This window comes from Ochotona curzoniae, unplaced genomic scaffold (genome assembly GCF_017591425.1).
Source record: "Ochotona curzoniae isolate NIBS_2020 unplaced genomic scaffold, NIBS_Ocur_1.0 scaffold_1852, whole genome shotgun sequence".
In the NCBI taxonomy this organism is placed as follows: domain Eukaryota; kingdom Metazoa; phylum Chordata; class Mammalia; order Lagomorpha; family Ochotonidae; genus Ochotona; species Ochotona curzoniae.
This window is the reverse complement of record NW_024467087.1, coordinates 49227759-49253901: the sequence shown is the minus strand read 5'-3', so window position 1 is coordinate 49253901 and position 26143 is coordinate 49227759. Positions and strand designations below refer to the sequence as shown.

The following is a 26143-nucleotide window of genomic DNA, read 5'->3' as shown; positions in this document are numbered from 1 at the left end:
TTAGAAAAAGGTAACGAGTCATCTTTTACATTTTATAATTTTTCATTTTTAAGGAACTTAATATGATTATCTTATTTGTAAAAGTGCGTTATTTATATTCATTTGAAAGGCACAAGGATACACAAAAAGACACAGTATGTGTGAGAGAAAATTGTCCATTGATTGGTACACTCCCAAATGCTTCTGACAGCCAGGGCTAGGCCTGGCAGAAGCCTGGAACACAGAACAAAATCTGGGGCCTCCCTCACGGGCAGAACCCAAGAACTTGAGCAGATATTTGCTACCTCCCAAGCTCTACTGGAATCAGGACTTGCCCTAGGGACGTAAACAAGATGCTCCCAAATCGTTATTCCACATAGCTGCACAATCTGAGGCATTTAAAGAATATATGGGCGGGTGCGGTGTGTCATCAGGCTAAAACTGCCGCTTCTAGTGCTGGAATCCCAAATGGGTGCATTTTTGTGTCCTGGCTGTTCTACTTCCCTTCCAGCTCCTTGCTTATGGCCTGGGAAAACATGGAGGATGGCCCAAAGCCTTGGTTACCTGGAGCCCCTGTAGGAGAACTGGAAGAAGTTCCTGGCTCCCAGCTTCCGATTGCTCGTAGCCTTTTGGGAAGTGGATCAGCTGAAGAAACATCTTTCTTTCCTTCTCTTTCTGTCTAAAAATATATTTATTTTTATTGGAAAGTTAGATAAACAGAGAAGAGGGGAGACAGATAGGAAGAGGAAGATCTTTCGTCCGATGATGCTTCACTCCCCAAGCAGCCACAATGGTCCGAGCTGAGCCAATCTGAAGCCAGGAGCCAGGAGCCTCTTCTGGGTCTCCCACACGGGTGCAAGGTTCCAAGGCTTTGGGCTGCCCTTGTCCTCGACTGCTTTCCCAGGGCACAAATAGAGAGCTGGATGGGAAGTGGGGCTGCTGGGATTAGAACCAGTGCGCATATGGGATTCTGGAGGCGAGGACTTTAGCTACTAGGCTACCGCTCTGGGTCCTCTTTCCTTTTCTTTGTAAATTTGCCTTTCCAATAAGAAATAAATGTTAAAACAAAAAGTCTGTTCCAAGTTACCTTCTTTTAGAAAGAATTTTTTCTCTTTTCGGTTTAGACACTGCCCTGATTGCAAACGTTTATACAACTGAAACTAAACGTTCAGAACGTACATTTTGCAAATGCAGTCTGGGACGTACCCTCCCTTTGGTCACAATCTCACCAATCTTTTCTCCACCTCTCACCCCTCTTTTTCACTGTCTTTTCCACTGTTCTTCCACTTTTTGCAGACAGAGGTGAAAGTGATAGACTCAAGAGATATTTGTTTTTCGCTTCACTAAGGCACTTTTCCTTCCTGAACCTTTCTCAGTTCTTTTACTTTCTTCACAGAATTCTCTAGCACTACAAAATACTTAAGGGACGAGGGGAGGAACTTTGCAAAACATGCACAGCCTTCAACGGGTTCGAGGTAATTTGCGAAGTCTTCGAGGGCAATGCCGGTGCCGGATTTTTTTTTTTTTTTTTAACGTTCGGTATTAAGAGATTCACCGATGGTTCCTCAGTCACTGATTGCCCTCCTCCTCCAGCGTGTCCTCCCCTAGTCACCCTCCCTCCGCCCGCCCCTCCTTCCCATCCCGTGGGCAACGTGGAAAACAGAAAATCTTCCCACGGAAACTCCTCCGGGGCGCGCCAAGATCTGGGCGTGCGCACTCGGACACAGCCGGCGCTGCAGCCCCCGCCGTAAGTGCTAGGGGTCTCCAAGCGCAAACACAGCGCGGGATTGCACAAGCTGGCGCGCGCGCGCGCGCGCGTGCGCGCGTCCTGCTTCCCTCCCCCCTTCCAGTCTCCCCCCGCGTCGCCGTCGCCGCCGCGTTCGGCCCCCTACCCTGCAGCAAGGGGAGCGTGACGTAATGCAACCTCAGCATGTCAGCGGCGCTATAAAGGAGAACGGGGCGGCGCGCCTCCCAGACGCAGAGTAGCTTGTGATTGGCTCGGGCTGCGGAACCTCGGAAACCCGAATGTGAGGACCTCACGGTTCCACAGCTGCCGCCCCCCGCTGCAATCCACAGCGCGGTCACAGTCCAACTGGCGGCGGCGGCGGCAGCGGCGGCGGCGGAGGCGGCGGAGGCGGCGGAGGCAGGTAGGAAGGCTCCTGAGCAGAAACTAGAGGGACTTGGGTCCGCCGCGCTCCGCGTCTCCTGTGAAGGGGTGGAGAGGCTCACACCCCGTATGTAGTGCAGGGCGAAGGGAACAATGGAAGTGGCGTCTAGTCTCTAGGCTTTCCTTCCCCTTCAGCCGGACAATTTTTCCTCTTTAGGCATGGCCACGGGGTGGAGGGATTGGGGGAAAAGTAAGTGTGCCCCCCAAGTCGGCGTCTTCTTCCGCTAGACCTAGAGCACGGCGGAGCTACAGCCGTCGTTGAGGCCGTCGGTGGTTTAGGGTGACGGGAAAATGGCGGAAAACAAAACGGTGAAGTGAAGAATGCGGCGTCCCCCTGGCATTTTTTCTTGGCAGCCCCCGACCCCAGTCTTCTTTCGCTTGCACCCCCCCATCTGCCTGGTCTCCACCCCCGCCCCCGCCCCCGCTTGCTCGCTCGCCGGATCGCTCGCTCGCTCGCTCGTTCGCTCACTCACTCGCTAGCCGGCTCGCCGCTAATGGCAACCTTTGGAATACGCGAGGGATGGCGGCGTTGCAAGCAAGTGACACGGATCGGGCATTTTCGGGGATATGCATTCGTGAGAGTCTGGGCGACTCGGGAGGTGGTGGTGGTGGGGGGGGGTGGCCGTGTGCGGCAACTGTCGCCTCCTCTGAAACACCACCATTTTGGTTCCCAGCCGTCTCCATGCAGCGGGTCAGCGGGAGCGGGAGGAGGCGGAGGGGCTGGGCAGCGAGCGTGGGTAGCAGCGGTGGCGACCGCTGCACCAAGTGTGAGGAGGGAGGAGGGGAAAGAGTGTTCTGGGCTCGTCAGGCGCTTCCTTTCCAGTGCGAGGCTTCTCTTGTTCGATTTAAGATCCAGTCAGATGGGTCGCGTCGGAGAGGGCACGTGTGTCTGTTCTGCTCGACATGATTGAAACTTGGCATGGCCGTGGGAAAGGGAGACTTATGCGGGAAGAGGGCTGCGTCCAAAGCTGCAATACTGCTCCTTGCCAGGGCTCCTTTGTCTCCTATCTCCGGAATGCTACTTTCTCCTTCCCTGGCTCTGTCGCCTTAGCGTTTCTCTGCTATCCTTCACTGGGGTCCCGAGTAAGCCGTGTTTGGGAGAGCCAGATGAGAGTAAAAGGGGCTTTTGTGTGTTAGTGTGCGATTTCTGCTCCCCTCTCCGTCGATGGCGAGATGTTTACTTGAAGCGTACTTGTTGGGTTACCTCCATTCAGTAAGGCTGTGACTGAGAGACCTCCCTATTTATTGGTTATTGAAGACTTAACACGCTGCTGTTCTCAGACCTCATTTATTATTGATCTTATTGAAACTCCCTCGATGCGAAAGAGATGCTCCGGTTTGTTTGTTTGGTATTGGTAAAGTGTGGTACTTCTATAACAATTGCACTGTGTGTTGTGATTTTTACACTTCATTGAGTGCTAGAGCAGATTTTTCTGTACGGATTTGGCAAGGATAAAGCTCGTCCTTGGTTCTCTTTCACTTTCCAAGATAAGGTGCTGCTAATTTTAAAAATGTGCGTTAGAGATTGTTTTGATCAAGTGGTCGAATTCAAAGTGTCACGATGCTACTTGCATGATAGTAGGTAGTCCTTTCTATTGTAATCCGTTTGGTTTGGTTGCTTTCTACATGAATGCAAATTTGAACATATGAACCCTTCACAGTATTGCCCTGCAAGTTCAAGTATAAATGAAAGCATTTTTAAACTGTAAGATTTAGTTGATAATGTTTGAAAAATCTAATCATGAATGTGTCTTCATAATAGGTAAAGAGAACGTTTTTCCAAAGAAAATAACATAGGTCAGAAGAGAAATAGAAAGAAATTGCTGATTTTACTTTGAAATATCTAAGGAAATCTACAGTTTCTTCAAGACAGTCATAAAAAGGTGATTAACAAATTACTCAATGTCTTATTTAATAATTAGAACAAAATAAATTGCATTACAATGCTTCTAATTTTTCTCTTGGTTTTGCGATTAAGAAAGAAAAGTCTAAATGTAACTGTTTTAAATATTAAAAATAAGAGTTTAAAACATTTTAATTGTATCTGCAAAAACACAAGTATTTTATTGTGAGCCCCTTGGCCTATTGATCTCATTCTGCAGAACAGCAAGGCATTAAACAAGGTGGTATTTGCAAATGCAGAAAATACAGCTAAGGATTTCTTAAAAATGTAATTCTGGTAATGTATAGATGATTTTGTGTAGAAAATTAGATATGTCACCAACTACCGTAACATATTTATGTACATAACTCAGATGTCGATATGGTTTCCGTGAGAGACTTCTGCCTTCTGTATACTTGCAGAACTTTAAGGCGCAGAAAAAAAAAAAAAAAAAAGAACAACACCTAATGGACTCCCGTGTACTTAAAGAGATGTTTTGTTTTACGTGGCAGCTTTGTAAAACTTTTGTGAAGGATGTAACCTCATCTTTTGTGCAGTATGGCCCCGTATGTTAAAGCTTAGAAAGGGAAAAATGAGATAAATGCCTTAAAAAATTGGCTGGTTTTAGATTGTTTTACTAAGAATTTTATGTTTGAAGGAGGAAGCCACATATACAACTATAAGAAATACATCGAGTGTTAGCATCAGATTTGATATTGCTTATTATCTAATGATCTTATGTGGAGGATACATCCTTTGAAATAATGCAGACTGAACTCTTGTTTTCAAAGCTACTGTGAGGCTAACATGATTTTATTAATCACTGTTAATTGCGCAATTACAAGTAAACAGTAAGTTTAAAAAAAAACCAATTTTCTAAATGTTTGTATGTGATTGATCTTATCTTTACCATATTTAGGAAGCAGTCATGTTTCATGAGTCCTCAAAACTGTGAGACAAGAGAATGTAGTAGTGAGGCCAGAAGTCCTTACTGGTTCAAAGAACTCCAGGGAAACTGGGATAGAACATTTTACATTATAAGTAGAACCCCGGGAGCCAGAGGTGAATGCAAGTTTATCTGCAGAGCTCCGCTGCAGGGCTGATCTGGGTCTGGAAGAAATGGATGAGAGCCACTGGATGAAATGCACTAATACTAGACATCTGAGTTCTCTAGTAATGTATAAATATCCCAACTATTATTTGTTGTCATTTTGTTATTTTTCTTCTTTTATAACCTCTATTTTAACTGGAACCTTAACACTGCAGTTTTGTTCTTTTGCTTGCTTCACTTTCCTACAGCTCATCACCCTTACTGTGCCTTATTCTCCATTATTTGGTTTACTTCTATCTGGCACTTCTTTTACTTTTTGATTGTCACATAAATATCTATCAAGACTTTTGTTCAATTTTTTTTTTTACTTGCGTCATGACCTTTGCATACCTGGTTGAAAGGCATATTTTAAATTGCATTTTTTTTTTTTTGCTCAAAACAACTGACTTTGGCCTAAAATATTTAAACTATCTTAAACATCGTTTGTTTTGCAGGTGTTTGTGAATGAACTTTGCTAAGTATGGATTCCGGTGGTGGAAGTCTCGGATTGCACACATCAGACTCCAGAATGGCCCATACCATGATTATGCAGGATTTTGGTAAAGCATTTTCTTTTTCTAAAAGCACAGAATTACTGAAAGTCAAACAAATTAATGAAGGGGAGAAATACAATGAAAAATCATTCTTTTACCTGTAAAATGCATTTGTAGTGTTTATTTCTTACAATGTTTCTCTGTGTTAGTGGTCTACTTCAAATTCTTAACATTTTGGAGAAGGGTGAAGTAAGGAAACTTGAAATAATGGTGATAAAATGGTAGTGTAAATAGAAAGCAACTAGGATAAATCACTACATAATTATATTCTGATGAGGTATATCCTAAAATGTAGGGAATGTTAAAATGGTTTTCTAAAGTACATTTCAAGTTCTACTGTTAATAAAGCTAGAAAAGAAAGTGCTTCTATTAATTCAAAGCAATTAGATGCTTTTTATGCAGTGATAAATAGGAAATCATGCAATTGATGACTAATTATGTTCTGCTTTATTTCCTGAGAAAGTTGTTACAAACAGTATATATTTTTCTTCCTTTTTTCTTTTAAAGACAAGAGGAGATGTCTTTTGACAGATAACAAAGCTAAATTTGGCAGGGTCTCTGAATTACCCAGGAGATAGTGGTATCTGAAATGTAGAGGTGTGGATAGGATCGGAAGAATTAAAGATAAGAGTTAAGTGAAAGCAAAGAAGACAAGTAGACTTAAAAAACAGAAAGCAAGATGCTAATAGAGTTGTCAAAGTTGAAATGTATAACAAAGAGCTACAAGTAATGAGGCTTTGCTCAATTAAGAAATGCTAGTATTCTTGTAGAATATGGTTGAATATATCGTTTGGTCGCCTCTTGTAAAGCCCACACTATTGAGATTCAGAACTGCATTTTTGTCTTGGCAGCGCTGTTAACAAATAGCTGTATGAACTTGGAAAAATCATGGAATTCACTTTTTTTATTCTCTATGTTATTATTACCCCCAGAGCCTTACACAACCACTAATCTGTCTATGGGTTTACTTGTTCTGAACATTTTTTATAAAGGGCATTATACATGATATGGCCTTTTGGCATGTTTCCACGTATGTGTACTTGATTGTTGTATACTGCCAAATGATATTTTGTTGTGTAGGTAAACCATAAGTGTTTAGCCATTCATCAGTTGATGGCCATTTGGAATACTAAAATATCTTTAATTTATTAGAACAGTTTTGTGTTTGACTTAAATCTTTGTGTCTTACAATTGACTGTGAAAGTTCTTGGAAGCGTACAGCAGTGTGTTAACGTGTATCTGAAATCACAGGAGAAAGCGCACTTCTTGGGATCCTATTCATTTAAATTGGGGACAATATATTTTCACACATGTTTACACATGATTACAGCTACGTAAATTGTTAAAAGCTAGAGAGAAAAAAATTCATTTTCCCTTTTTGAGAAATAAAATGGGAAAATTTCAGGACTTTTGAGTCTAATCATCTTGTTATGATCCTTTATGGCCTTTCTAAAATGAATTTAATGCTGTAAATAAATACATCTCTACTGAAAAAGTATAAAACTGTTTTTTTTTTTGTTACTTTATGCATGAATTTCAAACCTATTTTCCTCCAAAAGAAACTTTGAAATTTAGTTTTACAGGAACTTTTTAAACTACCATTGTTCACCTCTTCATAATTGAAATATCTAGTAGTGTTTTTAGCAATTGATTTTTGAAAGGATATATTTTTAACTTGCAGTTCACGCTCTGTCTTTAGCTTCAGACATATAAATCAATTGCTACTAAATGGTTTTTATGTTTTGCTAAGATAATTTTTATGAATTTCCAATTAAATAAAAAAAAACTAATTTTGGAAGATAGAAATTTTCTCCCTACTTGCTGATGTAAGTTCCGAGAACTGTGCATAGGTGTTTTATTTTTATACGATATTTCATGAAGTGGAAAGGTGTTGAATAATCAATAGCTAAAGGGAACTTTACTGGGGAAAAGTTTCAGAAGTGTTAGTCCTGATATCTTACGTTTCTTTTATAAACATCCCTGGGCTAATTTAATCCTGCTGTTAAACTTTGAAAATTTTAGATTTTCATTAGAAATTAGGCATATTCTTTGCATCTGTTGCCATCGAAATTTGGATATTTGCAAACTCATAAATTAATGATATGAGTTTGTAAAATGGAGTTTAGCACTCACAAATAGAACTAGCTACATAACACCCTATGTGTTACAGCAACCCTATAAGTTTATAAGGCTCTTGATTTTGAGTATGGAATGATTGCTATATAGAGAATCTGCACCATTAATTTAGATTTTATTAAAGCAGTTCTTTTTGAGGATGTTTGCTTTTTAAAAATTTAGAACTTTTTGTTTTATGTAATAACTTTGCTGGTATGTTAACATAGTAGTTGCACTTGGAGCCTATGCCATTGAATTTTATAGTTGTTTAATATCTTCATGCTGCAAAAGTCAGTGGGGCTTTGAGAATTAAATACCAAAACAACCTGATAGCTGTCCGAAACAGATCTAGAAAAAAATGTGTGTTATCAATGGTGAAGTTTCAAGAATTCACATTTAAATGAAGTGATTTTAGCAGAATTAATCTTTGATTAGCTTATAAATATTTGAAATGACTTTCTTGTTGATCTGGTTATCTGATTTTGCACTTTTAGATGATTTAAACATTTATAATTTGATAAACTGAGAAGCTAAAGTTTTAATGCAGTTTAGTGTTACCAAATGCTTTAAAGTTTAAATGGTTGGGATTTTTTTTTACACTTTTTAACTTTAAATTAGTTTTTCCCTTGGTAAATTTTATGAATCTTTTTAAAAATAGTCCATTGTAAACTTCCCTTCTGCACAAGTAGAAAAAAGCCAGCGAGATTAGACCTTGGACAAGCATGTTTAAACTATCTGTACAAACTTCCTTTATGTTTAAAATGGAGATAAAAGTTGCATAGTTATTATGAAGGTTAAGTGAGATAATTTATAGTTTTTATGAAGGTTAAATGAGATATTAGTAGGTTGCTTGATGCATTCATATTGCTTAATATGTATAGTTATTACATACCTAAATTAATGACTTTGCTTAGAAATGTGATAGAATCTAACAAAATGATGAGAGGAAAGAGCAAAAATAAAATGAGACATCTTACATATCATACTGAATAATCTGGTAGTGTCAAATTAATTCATTTCTTGGACTGGGATCTTTAAGATAACTTGGTTCCATGTAAACAAGTACATTTGGGTTTATTTTCTTTGCATATGGCTTGTTTTTATCCGTAATTTCCTACTAGAGGCCAAGATGAACTTAAAAGCACTTACTCCATCTTCTTAGAATCTACTCAACCAAGTTAATTCTTTGCTGCAGTCTACTTTTAGGAACCAAAGTAACCTCCAGCAGTGCTCCAAAGTAAATGTAGTTTCCCACATTTTAAATCTCTAAATTCTTAAAAGATTTTGCTAATGAAATGTATAAGTAGAACTCTGGTACTCTGAGCTTAACAAGCTCATTTGCAGTCTGGTTAAAAGCTAAATTTGAACCTCCACTCTGTCCTCATTTCTGCAATGGCCAATGGAATGATAATTAAATGAACAGAACTTGTTTTACGTCTTTTGTCTATCAGATTTTCAGGATTTTGGCTGTTTTCTTTTGGGGTAATTTGATGGTTTAGTTGGGAATTTGAGAATGGCTGGAAGGATTTAAAGACTGTTGAATGGTATCTACTGATCTGCATCCTAATTTGTTAATTAACTTTTATAATGAATTGGTTAAAAGTAGTGAACTTTTGGATAGTCAGGTGGCATTTTTTTCAGGTGCTACTTTATACAAAGTGATCGTGGGATGGAGAAGGACTTGTACCGGATTATTTAATGTCGAGAATTTACATAACCAGGTTCAGAAACTCTTGTTTATTGTATAAACTGAGGCTGGTAGAACTTAATGTTCATATAAAGGGTGTGACATCTCTTTCTATTTTTTGATGAATTAATTCCTTGTTTAAAAGATTTACTTTATTTATTGTATAAGATAAGTAACTTCATAGATTTTCACATATATAATACATATGTCATAATGTTTTCTTAAGTCGTTTAATTTAGCATATTAATAATTTATGTTGTCCTTTAATTTTTATTTTGTCTTAATATTTAAAATTATAATAATTTTACAGGAAATGGGAAGAAATTGACAGAGGGTCCCATGTATCTTTTACTTATCTTTTTCTAGTTTTGCCATCTTATATGACTAATGTAATGTCAAAATCAGATGATTAATATTTGGGGTATTTTTGTTACTTAGACTGAAAGCCTTGTATAGTTCTCACCATTTATTACATACATCCATTTGTGTGTGTGTGTGTGTAAACCTGTGCAGTTTAATTGCATGTATAGATTCATATAACTGTCACCACAGTAAAGATCACGGAGCTGTTACATTGCAACTTTCTGTTTTGCATACTTGGCTCACTGTTGGCAAGCACTAATCTGTTATCCATTTCTATATTTCTGAGTTATCATATTTCTGTGATTTTCAGAAAGTTGTGTCACATTTACATGTGATAAATGATGATAACATTTGGTGAGTGATGCTTTCACTCAGGGTAATATTCAGGCTATTTAATATATCAATAGCTTGTTCCTTTCTATTACTAAGCAGTACTTCATAGTAAGAGTGTGCAAGCAGGGTTACTTTAACCAACTGTTTATCTGCTGAGGGGCATTTGAATTGCTTAGTTTTTTTTTTTTTTTAATACTACTTGAGTTACACCTACTATGAATTGTAAATATATTCAGTTTTGTATAAGCATATATTTGATTTTTTTATGGGGAAAAGTGTTCTAGAGTACAGTTGTTTGATATGGTAAGTCAGTATTTATTTTCCTAAGTTGCCTGGTTATTTTCCAGAATGTCCTTAAAATCAAACAGTATCATTCTTTTTGGTAGGAATTTTCAAAATGATTCTAAAATTTATGTACAAATGTAAACATCCTAAAATATTTCCAAGAACTTTGGAAAAGAGCACAAGTGGAGGATTGGTTAGGACTGTTCAATATTTAAAGAACATGTTAAAGCGTTTGATATATATACTTCTGCTGAATAAAATAACTTTACCTTTTTGGTTAATTGTTTGTATTGTAGTGGCTGGAATGGCTGGTACTGCACATATCGATGGAGATCATATTGTTGTTTCGGTTCCTGAAGCTGTGTTAGTTTCTGATGTTGTCACAGATGATGGGATAACTCTTGATCATGGCCTTGCAGCTGAAGTTGTCCATGGGCCTGATATCATCACAGAGACTGATGTGGTAACAGAAGGTGTGATTGTTCCTGAAGCTGTACTAGAAGCAGATGTTGCCATTGAAGAAGATTTAGAGGAAGAGGATGGTGATCATATCTTGACTTCTGAGCTGATTACTGAAACAGTTAGGGTACCTGAGCAAGTTTTTGTGGCTGACCTTGTTACAGGTCCTGATGGACATTTAGAACATGTGGTCCAAGATTGTGTTTCAGGAGTTGACTCTCCCACAATGGTATCAGAAGAGGTTCTTGTTACTAATTCAGATACAGAAACTGTGATCCAAGCTGCTGGTGGTGTTCCTGGTTCTACAGTCACTATAAAAACTGAAGATGATGATGATGATGATGTCAAAAGCACTTCTGAGGATTACTTAATGATATCTTGTAAGTAAAACATAAAGCCTGGAGTTATTCGGGAAATTATATAATTTGCTAGTTTTCTGGGATGAGAAAAAATGACTGCCATGAGGGCAATCTTTTTGAAAAAAGATTTTTTCAAAGCTGTTGATCTTTTTTATTCAGCTTTTTAATTTTCCCTATGCAAATCCATACTCTAAATAGATTTAAATAGTACAGTTTGTTAATCTTTTAGCATAGAAATATAGGTTTATCAGATTCAAAACAGCTTTAACTGTTGTAAAAGTTTTATGACATATATATGTTTATTTCAAAATGGAAGGTTTTTTTTTTTTTATATATACCACCATTGATTTCTTTAATATGGCTGGCACTGGAGTTGTCAGTTCAGTTTTAATTAGAAACTGAAGGGTAGTATGTTAACTTTCATGTATGTTTTGAAATTAATCAAAAAGGAAGTTACAAACATAGATCACATTCTACAGTTCTTGTGTTTATACAGTCTATTTGTCTGAAACTGTGTACATTTATTGCGAGCAAAACTGTAATCTTGGTTTCAGGTTACTTTGCAGGATCCTTAAGCTGGTGATAAAAATTTTGTTTTCATTTAAGTGATGGGTTTGCCTTAAAAACAATGGTAATAAAAATCATTAAAGTTATTGATGGAGCTTAAGGAAACAGATTTATTTTTGAAATTGTAAAGGATCACAGTATAAGTAGTAAAAATTAAAGATGACTTCTTTTTCTTGGGAGAATTCTTATTTTCTTTTTGAAATATAAATACATTTCTGAAGTATATTATATGATGGAGGATTTGTATATGTTTATATTTATGTAAATTAGTGAAATATGTGTGCGAGTGAATTTACAGTTAAGCAAATGAGATAATTTGTAAAAATGTAAAATGCATTGTGTTAGTTTTTTCCTTCTACAGTTATTTTTGAAAGTGAATATTCATATAGATTTTTAGAGAATGGTTTAAGTCATTAAAAGACTGCAAATACCATTATTCTTAAATAGATGTGTTTCTGAAACAGCTATTTTTATGTCTTCTCATTTAAAATATGCTTATTGTATGAAATGGTGTGGCAAATCATGATAGTCACTATACGGAAAGGATAGTTATTAAACTAGTGTTAAAGTGATCCATATTTTACACTTTATATATCATAAATAATCACATTTTATATTGTTTTCTGATTTGATTGTGCAAAATTTTTTTAAAGACGTTTCTGGAGCATTTTAAGGCAGAATATTTATCTTTCTAATTACTACATTGGTCAAATGGGAGGCCTTTGCCCTCAGTGTAATTAGACTATGTTAAAAGAATATTATTTTATTCTAATTTTATTAGAATAAATGTGAGGTTGTTTTGTGGTAAATTTAGGCTCGAGATTGTTTACTTCCTTAATCATTAGGGAGGAAACCATTTTTATAAATTCCTTTAAAATCTTATTTTTTAATCAAAATATATACAGATACACAAAAAATAATTATTTTCTGTGCTATGCATTTTCTACCATCAACTTCGTGAACAATTTTATGATTGTTATGCTTGAATTAAAACTTTTACTATTTCCAAGTATTCTGTTTTTTTTCTTCATATTGTTTCTTAATTTCTGTTACCTTTTGGTTTTAGCTGGTCCATTGATGCTTTTAAGAGTTAGACAATACTATGAAATACCTAAGTGTTCATTGTTTTTCCCAAGTAGAGATTTTAAAAATGTCAAGAAACAGAGTTGACAAATTAAAATAGACTTTTGTCTTGTTCCTGAATCCCTAAATAAATATTCTTTTAAGGAAACCTCATTAGCTGAGTTTCAGAGGGTAGAAAGTTTGTCTTCTCTCAGTATTAGATGTTCATCTAACTTTAGGCCAGATCTCACAAATTCCTTATCTTAGTAGTTTAGGATATCCCACTTATGCTGAATAACATGGAAATTAATGTAGGTGATTGTGTCTGTGTAGACAAATGCTAAATGTGCTCTTTAAAAAAATGCCTAATACCCATTAAGCACATTTGCCTAGTGATTTTTTTCCTTTATGAAAAGAATGTGGATATGTGTTTTTTTGGATATTCATGGAGTTCTACAATAAAATGCAGTTTTATTATTTTTTCATGAGTCCACAAAGTAAAGCCCTACATTAAAAAAGGAGATTTATTCTTATTTTTATTGGAAAGGTTGATCTACAGAGTGAAGAAGAGACAGAAAAATCATCCATCCACTGGTTCCAAATGGCCACAACAGCTGGAGCTGAGCTGACTGGAAGTTCCAGGTCTCCCATGCAGGTGCAGGGTCCCAAAGACTTTGGCTATTCCTCTGCTACTTTCCTAGACCACAAGCAGAGAGTTTTATGTTAATTGGAGCAGCCTGGAAATGAAGCGGCACCCATATGGGATGCTGGCACTTGTAAAGGGAGGATTAGCTAGTTGAACCATCGTGTTGGGCCTGAGCCTTCTATTCTTTAGCAGTTAACCCCCAACTCTAGCCACCTTTAGACAACTTCTAAGCCAATTTCTGTCACTGAAGCTATCCCTACTATCCTGGACATTCCATGTAAATGGTATTATATACATTTGTGGCCTTTTATAGCTCATTTTTCACTTACATTTTGAAGCAGAATTTATGTTGGAGTACATAACAATACTTATTGTTTATTACTGAGTAATAGTCCACCATGTAGATATACCACATTTCGTTTACCCACTCATCATCTGATGGACATATGGGTCATTTACACATTTTGGCTGTTGTCAATAATGCTGCTATGAATATTCTTCTACATTTTTTGGTGGGGCATATGCTTTTATTGCTTTTCTTTTATCTGATTATAGAACACCTTTGAGATATGCTTATTTTTCTCCTGCCTTCTGAAATTAAGATCCTTTGCACATTGCCTGATTCCATCCCTATGGTAAATCAGCATGCTATATGTAATTTGTATGTGGATAATATGAAAGGAATAACGTATGAGCAGGCATTTAGTCTAATTTGGTTAAAGAGTTGTGGATTTAGTTGACCCTGTGTCTTGTTCAGAACACTTCAGCTTGGTTGCTGGCTCTGGCTCTTGACTCTAGCATCCTGCTGGTACAGACCTGAGAAGGCAATGGTGGTGGCTCACTTAGTCAGACTTGTGCCACCTGCTTTGAGTCTTGGATTCAGTTCCAGCTCCCAGCTTCTGCTCTGTCCAACCTTGCCTAATGTGGTCATTTGGGGAGTTGAACCAGTGGAAGCCAGTACCTCTGTCTCTGTCTCTCTAATAAGTAAATATTTTAAAGGTTGTAAAGTCAATTTAGCTTTAAAAAAGAAAGCCACATTATATACTTTGCTAATAAGAGAATTTAGTCTAATTGTGCCATTGGGCTATAAAAGTTTATTGAATATTAACAAAACTTTCTATGTTGGCAATCCAAACACCTTACTCTGTTATATTTAGTGCCAAGAGAATTCTGTGGCTGGTAATTTATTATCTTCTTATTGCTGGGTTGAGAAAGAAGAGTGTGCGGCTTAATTATTAAATTCCTTTAAAAAAAAAAGCAAAAGCATTAACCTTAAATTTTATCAATTTTGAATATTATATCCATTAAAATTTTGAAGATTCATTTCTGAAATGAGTTGATTGCTTATTCTTTAATTCTTTATTTAATAAATAAACATAAATCTGTAAGAACAGAATAAATCATGGACAGATGATGGTTTACCTCTTAAAACTACACTTCAATATCTGTTGCTGTCCTGCAGCGGTGGACTTGGTGCATGGAGCTTATAATAACATGCATGAACTACTGACTGATGATCAATAGCCAAAATTTATTAGGGGCAACAGACTTTATACACTGAGGGTCATATAGGATTAGGGTGGAGGTGTTTAGCTCATCAACAAACCCATCAACTGTTTCTATGCTTTTGTTTGGAACTCCTTTTGTCTTGTATATTCCACCAAGTGTTCTCATACACATGCTTTCCACTCAACTGTTCTTTTTTTTTTTTAAGATTTATTTATTTATTGGAAAGTCAGATATACAGAGAGGAGGAGAGACAGAGAGGAAGATCTTCCATCTGATGATTCACTCCCCAAGTGAGCACAACAGCGGGTCTGAAGCCAGGAACCAGGAACCTCTTCCGGGTCTCCCACAGGGTGTAGGGTCCCAAAGCGTTGGGCTGTCCTCAACTGCTTTCCCAGGCCACAACAGGGAGCTGGATGGGAAGTGGAGCTGCCGGGATTAGAACCGGCGCCCATAAGGGATCCTGGCGTGTTCAAAGTGAGGACTTTAGCCACTAGGCCACTGTGCCGGGCCCCACTCAACTGTTCTTACAGAAATAATATCCCATCAGGTATGCAAAAGGTAGTCATTCAGTGGTTCTCATGCAAAGGATATCCAATCAGTCACACAAAAGGCACCCATTCAGTTACTTATCATACAAATACTGTCCAATCAGCTGTAATCATGTGCTCCCTGACCTTCTAGGATCACAATGTCCTCCTACAAATATCTTTAATAAGTTTTTCCCCTTCTATAAACTTAAAATAGAGCTTAAACAGAACGATATAGAATGGTTAGTTACTCAGTACTTTTTAATTTATTTTGATGAATCTAAATGGAAAATAATTAAGCTGTTGGAAGAAAATATGTACCCCAAGCAAGGTAGAACTGGAACCAGTATAATAATAACAATAATAATAGTAATAACAGAATCAGAGGGAATGGCAACAGTAATTTCAATACTCAAAGCTAAAATTGTGACACAATCTAGTGTGAAAAAATATGTGTTTCACTTCAAGAGTGTTAATTTTGTGAATTATGGCTCTAGTTTAGCTTGTCCCAGAGGGAACTGTGGTCACATTAAATAATTTGTATACAGTAAGGCAGTGTTTACTGTAAATTTACTACAATTATAATGTTTACTATAAATATTATGTTTTGGATATATTTTTAAGGTTTTTGCGGGTCCTGTTGTCCTATTGTCAAAAAATTACGAACAATATAGTAACAAAATGAGGAATTAAGGTAGAATGAAAATATTTATTTCATTTTGATCATTTGTGTGCTGTCTTTCATAAACAATAGATGTTCAGATTCTTAAATCATATAAAATAATTTGATCACAAGTTAAAATAGCTTTTCACTGTGGAAAAAAATTCTGAAATGCATTGTTTTCCATAATTTTGAAATGCCAAAAGATTATTTTTTGAAGTTGTTTCAAATTTGAAAGTTAAATAGGAAAAAAATCTACTTTGTCTTTATAGAATTGTTAAGCTGCTTGATGATTTCATGTTTTGTAGATGGTACTATGATTTATATGTGTGCATCTATATAAGTCCACACATGATATTTGGGAGGACATTTTTAATTTAGATTTCAGTTTTTATAGGAATAGCAATGAAATGAAAATGCCTAACCTTTAGGTGGAGTATATTGTTTGGATGTTATTTTTGACTATAAGGCAGTATTTATTAATATTCATTACATAGTTCATGGGTGGTATCCATGTGAAACTAAATACTATTCTTACATAATGTGTGAAGAATCACATTTTGTAAGTATACTTAAAATGCAAGTAATAGCCTCAATTTTTTTTTTGCTTTGCCTTTAAGATAAAATTTTTTCCTACTTACTGAAATATCAGAGTGTGAATTAAAAAAAGTAGAAGCACTCATTTATGTATTTTCTTTATGTATGATGTTGAAGTAAAGCTTGCACTGAAAAATAGGGAAGTATAAAAAAATTTGGTTTGAATTTTGTTTTTGATTTATTCAATAGAAATATTGTTTACTGAGATTATATTTTTATAATGATTTATAAGTAAGATTTCAATAATACTATTTTATTATCCTTTTTCCTAATTTTTTAAATTGTTTGATCTCATTATATTATTGGTTTAGGAATCACTGCTTTTTAACCTGGGTACTGCTGTTTTTGTGAGCATATTATTTGTGAGCAATGTGTATTTTATTTTTTGATTTTTCTGTCATTAATTTTGCGGTTAGGATTTAACTAAAAGGGCTCAAGATGATAGAAGATTCTGTAATTTTTCCCAAGCCATTTTAATTAAGCTCATTTGGTTGTTAAGTATTCCTATTTGAATCTGTGAATTTTTTTTTAATTATGATCATGTAGTATTTGATGTTGTATACTACTTTTCATTAAGCAGCATTTGACTGCATAGCAGTTCATTCAATGAATAGTTAGTGGGTGGTTAACATTTTCTTATTTCTTCTGTACTTAACACCCATTAAATGTCAATGATCCTTTTTGACTTAAATAGTTCCCACTTTGTATTTTATAGTGGATGATGTTGGAGAGAAACTAGAGCATATGGGGAACACTCCATTAAAAATTGCCAGTGATGGTTCACAAGAAGATGTTAAAGAAGATGGATTTGGTTCAGAAGTAATAAAAGTGTATATATTTAAAGCAGAGGCTGAAGATGATGTTGAAATAGGTATAAAGACTAATTTTAATTTATTGCTGTAATAGGGACTGAGTTTCTTACTTTTTCAGGGAACTGTTTGAAAATTATCCTGAAAGCACAGCTTTCTTGGGGGTAGTATATTTAAAAATTGTGAATGAATTTAAAACAGTAATGTAAAAGAGGTCATTTGTTGATTCATTTATGAGTACAAAATTGAAGATACAAAACAAATGATACAGGGGATTTGGTTTGAGTAAGAAATTATGCTGAAGTGCACAGATTTATAGTTACTGCTTCTACCACATAACTAGATGATCTTTGATGAGTTACTTCCATTTGCTTCTGTTTTCTCATTGATAAAATGTTATCATAATGAAAGTAACTACTTATTTGTAGGCCTAAATAAATAAATATGTGTGAAAGACTCACAGTGCTTGGCATCAAAGCGTGGTATAAATGTTGGCAGTTGTTTGTCAGTGATAATTGAAAGTTCACTGCATTTTTATGACAATAGTCTTGGCATTTTGAAAATTATTTTGGAATCAAAAGTTTTTCTAAAGGAAAAGATTGCTTATATATTCTTGTTAATGTGGGGATTTTTGTGTTTTGATTTTTAAGGTGGAACAGAAATTGTCACAGAAAGCGAATACACCAGTGGACATTCTGTAACTGGTGTGCTTGACCAGAGCCGCATGCAGCGGGAGAAGATGGTTTACATGGCAGTTAAAGATTCTTCCCAAGAAGAAGATGATATCAGTAAGAAAAAAAAAAAAAAGACTCTATAGTGACTTATCAATAGCTGTCACGAAAAGTACCTCATTATATAGGAGCAATGTTCCATAAAATATGCTTGACCCTTTATTGTAGAAAACTTAAAGGGTTATTTTGACTATTAATGTATTAGTGAAATCAGCAAATTTAAAATGTAGATACTATGCTAGTAATACAGAGATAAGCAGCATACCTTTCTTAATTTCAGTAGAGCTCAAAGATAATATAGAGAATCATTAAGTTGCTGCTTTATTTATATCTTGGATATAATGTGTATATTCTCAGAACTTATCTCAGGATAGATGGCATTATGCCTGTGTAGTGGAAGGGAAGAAAGCTCCGGGAATATAATTTGCCACTGGTAATTCCAGTACTGAAAGTAGAAAGGGCAAAATGAACTCATCTGTCTGTACAAACCATGATTTTGCCAATGAGAAGGAGCACAGTTGTCCTTACCCTGAATTTAGCAGTGGAAAGGGTATAAATGGTTGTTCTTGGGAGAAGTTGTCTTCAAGTATTCTTCCAAGCTGAATTGTCATGGCTTTCAATTACGCTGCGGATGGTCTTTGCTGCTTCAAGGTTATGTTGCATGTTTCTTTATTCCTTCCGTACTGTTACTTTTACCTTTCTTCAATCACAACTTTGTTTTGCCCTAGTGAGGCAAGAGCCTCCAGTTTTTACTGGACACCCTAACAGTACTAAGCTTTACCTGCATTGCGCTCTTATACCTGCTTGTCAAGTTTGTTTCCTTAGAAGCCATGGGGAGTTGAACTCTGCCCTCAAATATGATTTTTCTGTTACAGCCGAGAATAACAAAATGAGTGGAGATGATTTGGATGGAGAGGAAGAGTTCAATGAGTATTTCTTTAGTTTTTATAAATTTTTTATTGTTCTATTAACTCACTTGTAAGCAGACACAGGAAGAGGTGGGAGACTGAGCCTTAACTTAGTTGATGCCAAAATTTCATTGGAATGTGGAAAACTTAGACTGTTGTCACTTTCTGGTTGTTGAGGAGAAGGTACTGGGAGAAGAGGGTACTTTTTCCTGCATTCCTTTTACAGTGAATACATGATCCCAGTTAGGTGAATCAAAGTAAGATAATAAATTCAAGCTCTTGACATGTTAAATATAAATAGATTTCATCGCATAAAATATATTAAATGATTCTAGGTTTAGATATTTTGTACTACAATACAGATTTTCTTTAAATGAGAGCCAATGCTTTCATTTCATTCATCAGCATGAAATCATTAGAAATCAAATATTGAGGTCCACATAATCTTGAGCACCAACTATATAAACATAGTCTTTTAAATTTAATTTGTTCAATTGCTAGTATTTTGGCTGTTTTTTTTATGACATGGTCTATGTGAAGTGTTTTTGGATTTACAAAAACTGACAGGCAAGGTATAGGAATTTGTAATGCCTGATGGACTGTAAGATCCTTCACACATATCTTGTGCTCTTTAAAAAGAACCTTTCTTAATGCAATGTTTAAGTAAGAGCTGTTTAAAATCCTACAATTATAAGTGAGTACCATAAACATTTTACTTTTCTAACATCTTTGAAAATCCATCTTTCTCCCTTTAGAAAAACTTACTTATTAACATCACATTTTTAACAAGTTTTGAGGGTTTGAAAAACATAAATTCAGATGTGCTTTTTTAGAATGTGTAACAAAAGATACATTTCTCAAATTTTCTGTTTCATTCTTGTGTAATGGTAAAAGATGGTTCAGGTAAGTCAAAGTCTTCTAGGAGTTAGCAACTGCAAGAATGCTGATGGTAGCCCTTATTTTTCAGCACATAAAAATATCTGATCTGTGGCAGTGGAATGCATTTTTTCAAATCCAAGGAATGGTGGGCAAAGCAAGATTTTGTAGATTAAGATAAGATGCTTGTAATCACTATACTCGGCATGCAAGCTTCTAATTAGTCGTTTGTTTTTAGGAGATGAAAGAAGAGTTTCCCGAAGATATGAAGAATGTCAAGCTTCAGGTGAGAGAACATTGCTATATCCATGGGACTCAGCGTGTTTTTGCACTAAATCTTTCTTTCAATTCAGTTTTCCTCAAAATTGTTTGGAGTAATACCCTTGTATTTGAGATTCCAGTTAAACATCTGGCTTTGTATGCTTCTTGGTCAGTAAAGACTATCTGGATCTATAGATAGAATATTGGACTCTTACATGCTTCATCGTAACTAATCTAGTTACAAATAAATTTACCTATATAGAAATTGAGTAGTTTTTACATTAATATGAAGTGTGTGAATCTGTGGCTGCAGTTTACTTTAGAGTACCCTCAAATTATTAAGCAGCTTTTTCTATGGGTCATAAGGAAGTTTGCTATAAAAAAATCTAGAGTAGAAATTATTTGGACAACAAATAAAAATTACACATTATATAGGCCACTTGTGGAAATCTTTCTTGGGGTAGAACTGTTTTCTTAATTTCTTTGGATCCAGTAGATGTATATATAAATTACATAAACTTGTATGTCAGTTTGATTTGTTTTCAGTTTTAATACACCATATGGTGTGATTCAGTGGCTGATTATTTTGTTTTCTTAAGCAAGGAGGCTTTTCTTAGGATAATGTGTCTTAGTGTTTTGTGTGTACATTTGGAAAGTATTTAGCACTTAATGTAAATGTAGTGTTAAGAGAAATTGAGAGGCATATGTCACAAATAGAAGCTAAACTGCCACTTTTATAAATTTACATTTTAAGCTGTAAAACACCATAACAGGTTTTTGACACTTAAAATTTTGCTAACTACTTTATAATGTATATACTGATCTCACTGAAATTGCAGGAAATTGCCACATTTATTTAAACCTTTAATTCAATCTTAATATTTAGTTAATATTCTACATTATTCTATATTAATTACACTGTTCTAAAACATGTATAGAATGGATCTAGTCTGTTTTTAATGCATTACACATAGTTATGTATTTGATGATATATGTACTTTTTCTGTTAAAACTCATTAATTTCATCAGCTCTTTTTATACTTCAGATTTTTTGATGCCAAGATTTTGTATAGAATCGTAAAATTCTATTTCTTTTATTTTTCTCTAACTGCTTTATTCCTTTAGGATGATCAAATATATATATTTGAAAATTAATTTCATGTGACATGCTGTTCATATTATTTGCCTGTATACATCTGAAGGTGGGAGATACAAAAGAATGAAAAGATGCACATACATTATGAAATTTACTTTATATTCTGTAGTGGTTAACCTGACAAAATCAATCTATCTTTCTCTGTGTGTGTGTGTAGTGCAATAATTGTGTTATCAATATTTTTGCAGGAAATACTTTGGAGCCAACATTGGAAAACAGAAATAGTACAGCAGCTCAGTACCTCCAAATTTGTGAGAGCATTAATACAAATAAAGTACTTAAACAAAAAGTCAAGAAAAGGAAAAGGGGAGAAACCAGACAGTGGCAAACAGGTAAATTACTATAAATCTTTAATGTCATACTGAGTGCTGATGTAGAAATACTGTGTTTTAACCAGGGGAAAACAATCAGTTGTCATAGACTTCATGTACCTAGTATGTATGATACAGATAATTATTATTTTTATGGTATGTGGTAGTTACCTTCTAAAGTTATGCTTGTTTGCTCCTCATTAAAAACATGATTTTAATGTGAATTTTTAGGTTGGTCTAACAATAAAGGGTTACTATTTCTGGTTTTCAAAATGCATGTGTTGTAAACATTTTGGCAATTGAGTAGTATATAATATAGTGCTACTCATCACTTACTGGTAAACTACTTTATCATAAATTTCTTTTGATATACTATGTAGTATCATATTGTTCACATAGTGAATGTCAGCTAATTTTGATGCTTTTATTACAGTTTTTTCATTCTGACTGTCACAAATTTATTTTTCTTTTTTTTTTTTATCTAGCTGTTATAATAGGTCCTGATGGACAGCCCTTGACAGTATACCCTTGCCACATTTGCACAAAAAAGTTTAAATCCAGGGGATTCTTAAAAAGACACATGAAGAATCATCCCGATCATTTGATGAGAAAAAAATATCAGTGTACAGATTGTGACTTTACAACTAACAAGAAAGTGAGTTTCCATAACCACTTAGAAAGCCATAAGCTTATAAACAAAGTTGACAAAACCCATGAGTTCACAGAATACACACGAAGATACAGAGAGGCCAGTCCACTGAGTTCAAATAAACTTATTTTAAGAGACAAAGAGCCGAAGTTGCACAAGTGCAAATACTGTGACTATGAAACTGCAGAACAAGGACTGTTGAACAGACATTTGCTGGCTGTTCACAGCAAGAATTTTCCTCATGTTTGTGTTGAGTGTGGGAAGGGTTTTCGACATCCTTCTGAACTCAAGAAACATATGAGAACCCATACTGGTGAGAAGCCATATCAGTGTCAGTATTGTGTCTTCAGGTGTGCAGATCAGTCAAATCTGAAAACTCACATTAAATCTAAGCATGGTAGCAATTTACCATATAAATGTGAGCATTGTCCCCAAGCATTTGGTGATGAGCGAGAGCTTCAGCGCCATTTAGATTTATTTCAAGGACATAAGACTCACCAGTGTCCTCATTGTGACCATAAGAGCACCAACTCAAGTGACCTTAAGCGGCACATCATATCTGTTCATACCAAGGATTTTCCTCATAAATGTGAGGTCTGTGATAAAGGTTTCCATCGTCCTTCTGAGCTGAAAAAGCATAGTGATATCCATAAGGGTAGGAAGATTCATCAGTGTAGGCACTGTGACTTTAAAACATCAGATCCATTTATTCTTAGTGGTCATATCCTTTCAGTTCATACTAAGGATCAGTCATTGAAGTGTAAAAGGTGCAAGAGAGGGTTCAGACAACAAAATGAGTTAAAAAAGCATATGAAGACCCATACTGGAAGGAAGATTTACCAATGTGAGTATTGTGAATATAGCACTACAGATGCATCTGGCTTTAAACGACATGTGATATCAATACACACAAAAGACTATCCGCACAGGTGTGAATTCTGCAAGAAGGGATTCCGAAGACCATCAGAGAAAAATCAGCATATTATGAGGCACCACAAAGACATTCTTATACAGTAAAATAAATGTAAGGAAAAAAGTTATTTAGAAACTATGATATGCTACTTGGGAGGAATATCTCACTCTCTCATCTGACTTCAACTCTTGATATTAAACCATAACATTACATTATTTGTACTAAAGAGCTTCAGATATTTGAATTGATAGGGGATGTTACAGCCCTTTGGATTTTACTTACAGAATTTAAGAAGCACCGTAGAATGGTTGCTGAAAAACTTTATGTGTCTATTCATAGTGTTATATGCATAATTAGAGGGGAACAGCAAAGATAAGTAGTGTATTTGGTTGATCCTATTAGAGACAAATGGTTCTGAAAAGAGTACTTAATTGAGAAGTTCAGCAATTCTTTGCTATAGCAAGCAAGCCTCACTTCTATGCAATTTTAGAAATGGGGTAGGGAAATAAAAATCAGTCATCCATCAGTCACTTAATCATTAAGCCTTTTCTATTGTACCTGGAAATTGAATTCCAGAAATGGCAAAGTTTTTTGTGTATTCATTAGAAGAAATTCTACTGGAAACACGTTAGAGGAATTCATTATTATTTCAAAAAGAATTTCAGAGCTGCTAATATTTTATCAGAGGATACGGTGTTTAAAATATCACATTCTGTACTGATTTAAGGTGAAGTTCAAGTTGATTGTTCAGTGCAACGTGTATTACAAAAGTCTATTTGAGTCAAATGTGGCTTTCTAAAATGGCTGCAACGTTAGTGTTGCAAACAAAATTAGCACTATATTTCTTATTAATCTAAAGATTAAAATGAGAGAACACAGTTTTCTTAAACATTATAATGTTTAGAGATTTTTTTGTAGGACAGTCTTAGCAGGTATGATTGTTCTAGTCTTACTTGCTCTAATGTTTAAAGGTGCAATTTTATGCCATTATTGAAAATTTGATTTTTAAAATCGATATACCATGTTATTAACAAGCATTTTCAATGAGGCAGTATTTATGCAGTATTTAACAGAACAGTATGCTGCCAATAGAGTTTGGAGATGGATATTCAGTTTACAGTGTATAAATTTAAAATATGCATCCCTTTAACAACGCTTTGTGTTAGCATGCTGCAAATCAAAATGGCGCTTAATATTTAAAGCTGGTTTAGGGAAATTTAATGAAAATCCTGTTCATAAATGTTATGCATATGATGTGTACTTTTAAGTTTTAGTTGCTTCATGTTTACATTCAGCTGTTGAACATACTTAAAATGTATTTTTACTTCATGCTATATTGTGGCTTTGTGTTTTATATAATGTTCACCTTTCTGTTTTTTGCACCAGATAAGAATCAGTTTCTGAAGAATCAATTTTTTATCTTTCTTAACTTCAGAATATTAAATTTGGGAAATCAGCTAAAGTTGTGTGTTACGTGGCTGTAAATGATGTAAACGCTGTAAAATAAGATCGTCACTGTTACGTGGGATTATTATTTCTAAATGTTACTCATTGAAATGAGCATACAATAAAAAAGCATTTATTGCACTTCTAGGTTTTCTGAGTTTATTTAAAGTTGTGTTGCAACATCCATTCCTTATTAAAAGACTTTCATTTAATTTTTTCCCTTGGCAGTTTGGTACTGAATTTTCTGCCTTATCAACAACAAAATCTGGGAAATTAAAAAAAATAGGTATGACATTGGCATTCTTACTCCCCAAGAGTGTATATTATTTGCTAAAACTATAATGAAATACTACAAATAAATGTGCCCAGTCTAAGATACAGTATTGCAGAGAAAATTAAAATGAAAGAAATATCAACCTACCAAATGACACTGTCTTCAATATTGAGTTCATCTGTGTTCCAAAAACTCAAAAGCAATTATTCAAATATTTGCTGAAGATTTCTGCAAATGAGTATTAGCACTTAATAAAATTCATTATCTGTAGGTATATCACACTATTAGGTAAGACATGGTCAATTTGATGATTAAATATTCTTTATGAATCCTTCAAAGAAATGGAAGAAATCCATTAGCCTCACATGTGAGAATAGTGCTTCTAAGACGTACCAAGTGTTCTCTTAGGGAACTTGTTAAAAAATTCATTCATATTGTGATTTGGTAGGTGAGCATTAGACCTACAATTCTACATTTTTAGCAGTCTCCTAGGTATTGCGACCCTATGAGTACTAAATCATTAGATAAAAGCACCTCACAAAGTTTTGTCACACTTTGGTGCTTTTGCTTAGATAATTACCAGTGAGTAGATGGAACAATTCTTTGTGAAGACATGATATTTGGTCTCAGATGTGAGTGGCAAGAAGAAACCAGCCAAATGATGATCTGTCATAAGGTATACAAACCTGCCGATGCAAATAACTTGAGGTGGAATAGATTTAGGCTAGATCATGTTAACTGAGGGGAAAGGATGGGGCAGGAACATCTGAAAGTGAGAAGCCATTGGAAGGTTTTAAGGACAGGAATAACATGATTTACATTTGAAGATCACTCAACAATGGTTGAGGAGCTTTGGGAGGCAGCCATGGAGCCATGCCGAGACATTATTTCATTTGTTCATGGTTAAAGTGGAACTCAAGAAAAGTAGATATATTAGAAGATTGCCTTAAAATACAGATTTTATTGC

The 26143-nt window shown here is 35.3% G+C and overlaps 1 protein-coding gene across 2 annotated transcripts; it reads left to right on the top strand.

Moving 5' to 3' along the window:
- Positions 1-1975: 1975 nt before the first annotated feature.
- Positions 1976-25041, top strand: ZNF711 (zinc finger protein 711). Of its 2 annotated transcripts, XM_040999700.1 has the most exons (10): positions 1976-2126; positions 3909-4029; positions 4948-5201; positions 5574-5678; positions 10752-11294; positions 17558-17713; positions 18302-18439; positions 20405-20452; positions 21772-21915; positions 22380-25041. In XM_040999700.1, exons 4-10 carry the CDS (start codon positions 5600-5602, stop codon positions 23558-23560), a joined length of 2289 nt encoding a protein of 762 aa, XP_040855634.1. In that variant the 5' UTR covers positions 1976-2126; positions 3909-4029; positions 4948-5201; positions 5574-5599; the 3' UTR covers positions 23561-25041. The 2 variants fall into 2 exon arrangements, with proteins under 2 accessions (XP_040855634.1, XP_040855635.1); XM_040999701.1 differs by lacking the exons at positions 1976-2126; positions 3909-4029 and having other exon boundaries at positions 4086-5678; positions 20408-20452.
- Positions 25042-26143: the final 1102 nt, after the last annotated feature.

What these genes read in the sequence shown, in the direction of transcription:
- ZNF711 (XM_040999700.1), top strand. Translation starts at nt 5,600, where the DNA reads ATGGATTCCGGTGGTGGAAGTCTCGGATTGCACACATCAGACTCCAGA. An exon ending in TGAAGAATGTCAAGCTTCAG is followed by an intron (nt 20,453 to 21,771) that starts GTGAGAGAACAT and finishes ATATTTTTGCAG; the next exon opens with GAAATACTTTGGAGCCAACA. An exon ending in AACCAGACAGTGGCAAACAG is followed by an intron (nt 21,916 to 22,379) that starts GTAAATTACTAT and finishes TTTTTTATCTAG; the next exon opens with CTGTTATAATAGGTCCTGAT.